Source organism: Alligator mississippiensis, chromosome 2 (genome assembly GCF_030867095.1).
Source record: "Alligator mississippiensis isolate rAllMis1 chromosome 2, rAllMis1, whole genome shotgun sequence".
In the NCBI taxonomy this organism is placed as follows: Eukaryota; Metazoa; Chordata; order Crocodylia; family Alligatoridae; genus Alligator; species Alligator mississippiensis.
The window spans coordinates 177,035,260-177,045,974 of record NC_081825.1 but is presented as its reverse complement, the minus strand read 5'-3'; the positions used below and the strand labels follow the sequence as shown (position 1 = coordinate 177,045,974).

Here is a 10,715-nt window from a genome sequence, read left to right as displayed (position 1 = left end):
TAACTCACATGCAAAGTATCTTTCCCCCTGACTGTTTGGCTGGGGTTCCCCTCATGCCCACTATCCCACTACCCCCAGGGCAGGGGTGCCACACTCCTATCCCCTCCATCTCCTACCCCCTATCCCTATATCCCTGCCCTTTTCTTCCTCTTTCCCTATCATCCCTCTGTGTCCCTTCTCTATCACTGGAAGTAATGATGCAATTTTTCCTTTCATATCAAGAAAGGAGAAATCCACTCACCCACTTGTCAGATGTTTTTATGAAACAGCTAAAGGCAGTAACCACAACCAAATATCAGGAGTTGTGATTAAACATACAGAGTTGGCAAGAGAGTCTCCCCTCTCTTTCCTGTGTAGTCAGCCAGCTGGCATTACCGATTATCCGGGTGCAATGGTTCTCCTGACGGCTGTTCTGAATGCATCTTTCACATCTTTGTTGCGCAGGCTGTAGATCATGGGGTTAACTAATGGATTGACCACTGTACAGAACAAGGCAGTCACCTTGTCCCGATCTGGGGTGTGCAGGGAGCTGGGCTGCAAGTACATGAAGAGGAGGGAGCCATAGAAGAGGGACACAGAGATCAGATGGGCAGAGCAGGTAGAGAAGGCCTTGTGTCGGCCGCTGGCTGAGCGGATACGCAAGATGGCCACAACAATCCCTGTGTAGGAACCCAGGATGAGGGTAGTGGTGGCCACCACATTAGAGCCAACAGCAGCAGCTAAGATGAGCTGATAGCCCTGGGTGTTTTCACAGGCCATCTTCATCAGTGGCGGTACATCACAGAAGAAATGATTAATTCTGTTGTCCCCACAAAAATGCAAGCGGAAAGTGTTGCCTGTGTGTGTAATGGCATTGGCAAAACCAGCGACATAGGAGCCAGCCACTAGCTGGATACAGAATTTCCTGGTCATTGTTGAGGAATAGAGCAGTGGGTTGCAGATGGCTGCATAGCGGTCATAGGCCATGGCAGCCAGCAGGTAACACTCAGTGAAACAGAGGCAAGTAGAGAAGAAGAACTGGGCAGCACAGCCAGCATAGGAGATGACATTGCTCTTGGACATGCAGTCAGTCAGGATCCGGGGGATATAGACTGTGGAATACCACATGTCCAGAAAGGAGAGGTTGCCCACGAAGAAGTACATAGGCGTGTGCAGGCGAGATTCCAGGAAGATCAAGGTCATGAGACTGACGTTCCCCATCAGCGTCAGGATGTAGGAGAAGAGAAAGAGCATGAAGAAGGTGACTTGCAGGCGTGGCACTGTTGTGAAACCCACCAGGACAAACTCTGTCATCAGGGTGACGTTGCCTCCCCATTCCCAGGACTCCATAGCAGTTGTCTAATGGCACAGGGAGGCAGAAATGTATTAATGAATGAGCCACTTCTAAAATCAAATGTGATAGTGACATCTCTTGTCCCGTTGGATACAGCATAAAGCAGTCAAGAGGCCTGATATGGTAAAATGTACACTAGGAACTTATTCCCTGAAATGTCATAACATTCAAAGTTACAGGGTTGTCTTCTTAGCTCCTGACTATGATGGATCTGGGCCTACTACACGAAGATCTGTTCTGGAGTTTCCATCTAGTCATACACTCTTAGGGTACAACCCCACAAGTGGCAACATGTGGTTCCCTGCTGCTAGTTGTCCCTGAGCATGCCCCTTGTATGCATACTTTGATGCATAGTAAATTGCCCTAGGTGTGGTAGGGGAGACTAGATCCAGAAGCTGGGCTGGCCCAGCTGCCTTACCTGGGGTTCTGGGGGCCACCTGGGGCTGCAGCTGTGGTGATCTGGGTGCACAGAGCCTGGCTGGTAGCCAAAGCATGGCTCTGGCCAGCCAGGCTCTAGTGTTGGGTGGTGCGTGCTGTAGTCACATATGCTATGCTGCCTTTTTTGGTGCAGGTTTTTTTTACACCGGTATCTACTGGTGTGAAAAAACCCCACCACGCTACTAATTAACAGAATGGCAAATGCATGCGCGTGCAGTGTTGTGCATGGGTTTGCCACACTGCAAACTGCATGTGCGCACTTGTGGGGATGTGCTCATAGAGTCTAGATGAGTAACCAAAGGTCACAGATCTTGGACAGCTGGCTTTTCTTTTTAACTCAGTCAAGGCTTTGCTCTGTCATTTGGGCAAATCACAGATTCACCACTCATGTCCTCTAAGGCTTGGTTATCAGAAGGGCCCAGCTTGTAGAAACTCCATGGAGCATGAGGTGCTGAGTGCTTTATAAATATCCAGCCAGTGAAGGTGAAATCTTGGCTTCCCTGAAGCCAGTGGAAATTTTGCCATTTTACCATGAGGCTATGATTTTACCCCCAATATTTAGATTGTTACAGAGGCTATTTAATAAGGTCTGATCTAGATAACATTGAAATAAATGGGAGCCTTTTCTTAGGGAGGCTTTTGTCAGCCTTAGTTGCTCTGTGAATATTTAACTCTTAACAGCTTTCCTCAACAATCAGTCCCTCCAGCCCCAGAATCAGATTTGTTGCTCTTTTCCTGAATGCTGAGCAGTGAGTCAATACTCTTGGTTCCCTGTGCTGAACACTATGGACAGAATTCTATTTCTATTTGGTAGTTTTCTAGCCACATAAATGGCATTTTTTGGTACTAGAAGATTGTGTAGTTCTGAACTATCTCAGACAACCAGAGCTCATTAGGGCCATTCATATGAAAGCTGCCCAGTAAACCATGCATACACAATACAGCTGGAAGCTAAGAGTTAGAAACATGATTTAAAATATAACCCTTAATTCATGAGGAAAGGAAGAACCTCGTGAAGATAAGGGTCAGAATTAGATTCTTTACTCCTGAAAAGGCCAACCAGTGGAGGAGACACTTGTTTTCTCTCTTGGTGGGTGCCCCAGACTGGTACTATAGCAAAGCACTATGTGGGGGCTGTAGGGAGAGCATACTATACTATGAACTCTCATACAGAGGAGATCTGTGTTTTCCTATGCCCCGTGTTCACAAATGTGTGATGCAACTGGGAGAAACCCTGCTGTCCCACTTAGGGCTGGGTATTAGGCTGTCACTTTTGGCATTCTTTGATCACAAGGTGTCTGCCAGTAATGCTAAACTCACCCCAGACATTTGACTGGTAGCTCTGGCAAGCATGTGAAGGGATCCCTAAACATTTTCCCTTCACAATCACCTTCTGGGTGGAGATGGGATTTAATCCAGGTGAGATCCTGAGAGTCCTAGGGATGATAATCAGACATGGGATAGCGAGAGAGCTGGCCAGTATCCTCGTTCCATCCACCCCTGAGGTCAAGAGTGAATGGCTTCCTGTGGAATAGACTTCTCCCTACTGTAGCGCAGAGCAGACTGAATTAAGAAACAAGAGCCACCCACCTCACATGAAAACATGTGCCTGAGTTGCAATAGAACCTGCTGATCCCAGACTGGTCTTGTCAGCCACCTTTGGAGCCACAGATAAGGCAATCATGGAAAACAATCATCCTTGACTGCAAGGGATTGCTGATGATCACTGTAGCCCAGAGCAGCCAGACTTACCTGTGGAAGGGAAGGTGCATTTCCTGACACACTCTTGAAGATTCTGATGTATTCAATGGACACAGTTGATTTATGCTGGAGTTTTATGCACAGAGAAGACACGTTTCCAAAAGGCCTCTGGAGCCACATTGTCTCAGGGAGGTCCCTGGGGAAGTAATTAGAACAATTCTTATTTTTACCAAGGGCTTGTGGTAATATTTACAACAGTTAGTTCTCCTGGTGGTTTCTGCGCTGTGAAGGAATGAGATACAACTCTCATGACTTAGTGTCCTGCCTGGGAACCAGCTGCCTTGGTCTCTGCAGCCTCCATGAAGTCTGCATTGAATGGTTATTATAGGCTCTACATGGTGGAGGTGCCTTGTTTTTTTTTTTCCACTAGGGCTGTCAAGTAAAAGAAACATTGTTTTGGACCCCAGGAAGATAAACTGTGTAATTTTTCAGTCTGGGGCCTAGTTATATCTTCCCCACCCAACCTTGTCACTGAGTAGAAACTGCCTTCCTGCCCCATCTTGCTCCAATTCATCAAAGTGACAACCACACCTTAGTCCTCTTCTCACAGTTGTTTACCTTCCACTCTCCTTTTTTAATCCTCCTTTCACTCTGGCAGTAGTAGAGCCGAGTTCCCTGAAATTTGACCTCTCTTTTCATCAACCCACAAAGACAGCAGTGACCGGATGACCCTAAGGAGATCTCACCAGGTTCTATTTTTATCACCTTGTTTCAATTAAGAGTGGGGTGATTAATCAGTGGCAAAAATTACCAAGCACATGGTGGATTCTCCATCCCCTTAAGCCTTCAGATAAGGATTGTATGGCTTCCTGGAAGACCTGCTTTAGTCAAGGTAAAATTCTTTGTCCTATGTTATTATTATGCAGTACATCAGACTAAATAATTTTATGATCACTTTTGACCATTCTGCAAATATTGGCAATATTGTTTTATAACCTGCTGCTACAGAAGAGTTTGTAAACAGAACTTATCCTTAGGAGGAACAAAACCATTGGGAAGTGTGGACTATTTTGAAGGAATACAATTATTTCAAAGAAAAAACGCTACTGAAGACAGGCTTAAGAAGACTGGCAGAAGAAAGGATAGATTTACAACTTATATGCTAACTATATCAGAGATGCATAAGCTTTCATACACAGCAGTTTACTTCATCAGATGCTAAGAAGGGACTGCATGAAGCAGAGCTTCTAAACAGAAAACAATGATTAGAATGCAAAGGGTGGAGAAGCAGGGAGAAAAAAGAGGGGGCAATACTGGGAGAGGCAAGGTGGGTAGAAGGGAGAAAAAGAAAGCAGTTAACCTATTGAGGAACACTGGGTGAATGAACAGTTTATGTTATAGTCTATGTTGTTTGATCCAGTGATGATGTGGTCTTTGCTGATGAGGGATCACAGCTGGCATCTGGGCCCAGAGCAAGGTCTGGTGCCTTGGTGAGAATAGGAGTTAGGTAGTCTGTTGCTGGAAAGATACCATTTGAGGTTGGGGGTTTGTCTTCCCCATTGCTATCTTGAAATGGCTGTCATTTCCCAGGAAGAGCTGGAGGTAATTAATGGTGCACCTAAGATGTTCAAGTTGGAGACTGAAGGTGACAACCAAAGAGATTCCAAAGAGATTGTCCTGGTCATGGGGTTAGTACTGTAGCACGTCAGAGCACACAACTGGGGAAACCCTTGTGTGTCATCCAGTGCCAACTGTAACACCTAAAGCTTGGTGGTGACCTGTCACTGGCAGCCGTTCACCAGACAAAATGCCCACACAAGGGGAAGAGAAGACTAACAGGAGACATGGGAACAGTCTTCAAATATGTAAAATCCTACTTAAAAAAAAAGTTTTCACAAGGGTAGCACAAGAAATATTGATTTTAAACTGCAACAAGACAGATTTAATTTGGATAGCAGGAAAAAAATTCTCACTACCTGATAGCAGGAAAAACATATTTAGTTTGGAAATCAAGAAAAACATCGCTGTCCCACCATTCCTGTGTCCTTCTACTGAGCCCATGGTGTCCTTCCACCCCCCGACCAGAGAAGGGTGTGTGATTGCATGCCTTGCACTGGTGCTCATTGGATGTCATGCTCCAGAAGGCCAGGCTGCAGTACACGGGTAGCTGCTTTCCACTACAACAGCAGTGGTTGAGTATTTATGTTCCAGCTGTGCCTTTTTAGTTCCTGACAGGGATAGACCCAAATCCCAACACCTATAGCCTCCTCCTTTCTGGCACATGGGAGCCCAGGTCACTGCTCTGATCCACTGCTGTTTGAAGCAAAGTGGGGTTGTCCTTGCAAAAACAGCGACTTACTGAACCTTGGACCCTCAGATAAAAAAAAAAAAATGATACCCTACCAACTGAGCTACCCAGGCTTGTACAGGTTTTCCCTTTTGACTGACTTCCCCCAGCCTGAGCCAAGGGTCTCCCCCGTCTTAGACGAATGTTATCTGCCCTGGGCTAACACCTGTGTGCACTGCTGCTGTGCAAACAAGGCAGTTTAGGATGAAAAAAAAAAAGAATAAAAAAATAAGGTCTTTTTAAAATGTTGATTTACTCAATGAAAAAGTTCCTTTCTTGTTGTTTTTGGTTTGATTTGGTTTTGGTTTTGCTGGACAATAAAATGTCTGGTGGTTTGGTGCAGCACATTCTTGGTTTTCTGTGTCCTCCTTGAATGAGACACTCAACAACAGAATAACCCAAAGGGCATGGTGTGAACAGTTCTTTACCAACAAGGCTCTCCCCAGCACATCCTCCCCATTCCCCACCCCTGTGAACTCTCAGCACGGCTGGGTCTGAGTCCACCCCTGGGCTCTTGGGGCAATGGGAGAAGTGACCAGCTATTTTGTGGGGCACTGGGCATGGTCAGGGTGGGTGACTTTCTGCTCCCCTGGTTCCTGGGAAGAGCCAATGGCAGAGGTTGTAAGGGAGAGATTAAAGTTGAGGGGAGTAGGAAGAGGCAGTGCTGAGGTGGGTGGAGGGAGGCAAAGGTCAAGAGAGAGAGAACAGGGCAAGCTGAGTCTGATGGCTTCCTTTGTGCTACTCAAGGGGGAAAGAACAAAACTCACAGTGTCAAGAAGGGCGAAGGGCCAATAGATCCTCTCCTAAACTGAGTGGTGAAGTGGTTGGGTTTCAAACCCACTAGTGGAGGTTGGTTTGGATAGTATGAGCCCTGCTTAGAAGGTTTCCTGTCACAAGAAAGTTCCTTGTGCTGTCGCTTCTCATAAATGCAAAATGTCACTCATGAGCTCATGCTCAGGTGTCCCATGCTCAGGTATCTGTGAGAAATGAAATCCAGGCACTGGTGTGAGAAGGGAGTTGCAAGCCCAGGAGGGGAAGAATGGTTGGAGCTGACGGTGTTCCCAGGGGAGAGGACAGGACATCCCTGTGCTGACGGTTTAAGGTGGGGCTGGGAATAGAGCTGTGAAACCTTGAAATGAGCATATTTGCCAGAGTACAAGCTCAGCAGAGCATGAGAGCATGGCGTGGGAAAGTGGACTCTTACGTGCTGTGTTTCAGACTCTTCCTAATTTGATGGCAGCTGCTACTGCTGTGAGGGCAGCACATGCAATGACCACTGCAGCTGGGGTTGGGCTCACCTCACATCATGTGCAGCAGTCCATGGTACAGGCCCCGCAAGGGCTGCCAGGCTGGTATACCACTTGCTGCCCCGATCCACTGCTGCCCTGTCCACCTACTGCTAGATATGCTCCTGGGTGGATCAACTGCTCTCTGATCCTGTGACATTCTTACCTAACTGAGAAGCACCTGGTGTATCTACCGCAGAGACAAGACATTGGACCACAGGCATTTTACTGAGAGAGGTAAGAAGGAGCTTCCTATCAGCAGTGGGTTTCAAACCCATATGGACACATGTTATTGGATTTTAAGTTCAACGACTTCTTAGAAAATGCCCAGCATCTGTTCTCACCCTTCTAACTTTCACTTCCCTTCATTTTATAGGAACTGTCACATTTGTGAGCAGTTCAGGGGAAACCATCAGACCAGGCTTCTCTTGTTCTCTCCCCCCTGGCTGGAGCCTCCATCAGTCTTTCTCAGCACTGCCTCTTCCTCCTCTTCTCAACCTGGCACCTTTCCCTTACACTCTAGGTGTCCAGTCCTTCCTCAATAAGTGGGGTGTAGTCAACATAGTGGGACAAGTCCTTCAAGACACCTTGGGGTCTGACCTTTCTCACAGAGCACTGGTTGAGAATTGCATTTCTAACTTTATGGGAAAAGCCACACATTCAAAATTATTCCATTCTGAAGTTAAATGATTGGGCCTTTCAGGAGAAAAAGGGACCGCAGCTTCTGCTTGGCTCCCAATGGGGAATTATCCCCAAAAGTTGTGTCAGCAAAAGGTTGACTCTAACAAAGGATGAACTTGAAGATAAGCAGCACACCTACAGGCTGGGGAACTCCCTTCTTGCCAGTGTTGAGACAGAAAAGGATCTGGAGTCATCATTGATGCCACAATGAACATGGGCCGACAAAGTAGTGACGCGGTCAGGAAGGCCAACCATACCTTGTCATCCATCCACAGATGCATCTCAAGCAGGTCCAAGGAGGTGATCCTCCCCCTCTATGCGACACTGGTCAGGCCGCAGCTGGAGTACTGTGTCCAGTTCTGGGTGCCGCACTTCAGGAGGGATGTGGACAATATGGAGAGGGTCCAAAGGAGGACCCTCTCCTGCATGATCAGGGGTCAGCAGGGCAGGCCCTACGGGGAGAGGCTGAGGGACCTGAACCTGTTCAGCCTCCAAAAGAGAAGGCTGAGGGGGGCTGAGTTACAAGAAACAACAGACACAAGCTAGCGGAGGGTAGTTTCAGGCTAGACAGTAGGAGGCGCTACTTCACTGTCAGGGCAGCTAGGACCTGGAACCAACTTCCAAGCGAAGTGGTGCTGGCTCCTACCCTCTGGGTCTTTAAAAAAAGGCTGGATGAACATCTGGCTGGGGTCGTTTCCTCTCTTTCCTGCCACAGCAGGGGGTCAGACTAGATGATCTCCTCAGGTCCCTTCCGACCCTACCAACTATGAAACTATGAAACTATAAGATCAGCATGACTTAATGTACAGTACTGTTAGGCTTAAAGGGAAGGGGAGACTGTGTGTGCATGCAGGGTGTACAAAAACAGGGTTTATATGGTGTGGCTTGGAACTGGTTGTTGGGCTGAGGGAGATCAACCTTTCTTAAAGCAGGAAATGTTAGGGAACCATTACCTCAGGACCAGGATATAGAGGGGAGCCTTGTGAGAGCACAGCTTTGCCATCCCATATGCACAATACTGACTATAGTTGGCTCCTTCAAAATCACAAAGTTTTTCCAAAAAATATATATTTGGGTAGTGTCTTATTTGTTCTAAGGGGGAAGATGCCTATCTCCAAGCTCTGTGAGAGCTTTTAAGTGCCTGGTCTAGATTTAAAATACTTATGCTTTTCATCAGTTGGTCAGAGGGGATCTCCCCTCCCTCCCAATGTAGGGACTACATAGCAGGAGTTCCAAGGGTCCATCCTCTCCATCTCTCATCTCGTTTCTCTCTCCTGTCACCAATCAGTCTCTTTCCTGCCCTCCCCAACATGCTGTATCCTCTATACTGACATCCTGCATTCCTCATTGTGCCTAAGCATATTCACAGGGCTTCTGCCTCTTTTCCAGTGGTGTGTGCTTTCTACATTTCCAGTGCCAGAAAGTGGCAGCTGTTTTGGCTTTGAGCACCTCTTCAGTTTCATTGACAACATTTTATGGTGGGAGCCATCCTGGTGAATGTCAGCCTCATTTCCCCATGCAGATAGGCTGTATAAACATGTGCAAAATGGAAAGAGTAATATCTAATATATCTTATTTATTTATTTTGAAATTTCATTAGGGAAACAAAACTCTTACTCTGTGTGTGCAGCTCTAAACTGTTTTGAGGTGTTTGGGTCCTACTGAATAACACTAGATGGCAAACACTACAGTTAGAAGTGTAGCATAGTGTAGTCTTGCTTCTCTTTTCTGTGTAGCCAGGCCTTCTGGCACTGCTGATCACTTGGGTGCTAGGATTCTCCTGAGGGTTGTCCTGAATGCCTCTTTCACATCTTTATTGTGCAAGCTGTAGATGAGGGGGTTGACCAAAGGGTTGACCACTGTACAGAACACAGCAGTCACCTTGTCCCGATCTGGGGTGTGCAGGGACCTGGGTTGCAAGTACATGGAGAGGAGGGAGCCATAATAGAGGAGGACTGAGATGAGATGTGCAGAGCAGGTGGAGAAGGTCTTGTGTCGGCCAGTGGCTGAGCGTATGCGCAAGATGGCTGCCACAATGCCTGTGTAGGAACCCAGAATAAGGGCAGTGGTGGCCACCACACTAAAACCAACTGCAGCAGTTAGTATGAACTCATAGACCTGGGTATTATCACAGGCCATCTTCATCAGTGGTGGTACATCACAGAAAAAGTGATCAATAGTGTTGTCCCCACAGAAATGCAGGCGGAAAGTGTTACCTGTGTGCACAATAGTGTTGATAAAGCCAGCCACATAGGAGCCAGCCACCAGCTGGCTGCAGAGCTTTCTGGTCATTACAGAGGAGTAGAGTAGTGGGTTGCAGATGGCCACATAGCGGTCATAGGCCATGGCTGCCAGCAGAAAGCACTCAGTATGGGCCAGACCTGCAGAGAAGAAGAACTGGGCAGCACAGCCAGCATAGGAGATGACATTGCTCTTGGAGATGCAGTCTACCAGGATTCAGGGCATATAGACTGAGGAGTACCATGTGTCCAAGAAAGAGAGGTTGCCAACAAAGAAGTACATGGGAGTGTGCAGGCATGAATTCAGGAAGGTTAAGACCATGAGGCCCAGGCTGCCCATCAGTGTCAGAGTGTAGGTGCAGAGGAAGATCACAAAGAGGGCAGCTCGCAATTGTGGGTCTTTTGTGAAGCTCACTAGGACAAACTCTGTCACCAAGGTCTGATTGCTTCCTACCGCTGTGGGCTCCATAGGTATTATCTGCTGGCAAGGTGAGGCAGAAGTATGTTAATAAAGTAGCCATGCCAGCAGTTATAATAGTGATATTATTTCCCCCCGCATGGAACAAGGAGAGGAGTTCAGCCTGTACAAAGTTCTCAGTGACAAAAGGTTGCAGCAGTACACCACTGGCACTAATAGCAGTGTGCAATAAGCATCAGGGAAGCTAAGTACAGTCTAGCTGAGTAGACTT

The 10,715-nt window shown here is 47.2% G+C and overlaps 1 protein-coding gene and 1 pseudogene across 1 annotated transcript; both read right to left on the bottom strand.

Moving 5' to 3' along the window:
- Positions 1-232: 232 nt before the first annotated feature.
- On the bottom strand, positions 233-1,576 carry LOC102567678 (olfactory receptor 9G4). The gene has a single exon (XM_006264605.3). It carries the CDS (start codon positions 1,327-1,329, stop codon positions 379-381), a length of 951 nt encoding a protein of 316 aa, XP_006264667.3. The 5' UTR covers positions 1,330-1,576; the 3' UTR covers positions 233-378.
- Positions 1,577-9,544: 7,968 nt separating this feature from the next.
- Positions 9,545-10,495, bottom strand: LOC102567914 (olfactory receptor 9G4-like; annotated as a pseudogene).
- Positions 10,496-10,715: the final 220 nt, after the last annotated feature.

What these genes read in the sequence shown, in the direction of transcription:
- LOC102567678 (XM_006264605.3), bottom strand. Translation starts at nt 1,329, where the DNA reads ATGGAGTCCTGGGAATGGGGAGGCAACGTCACCCTGATGACAGAGTTT.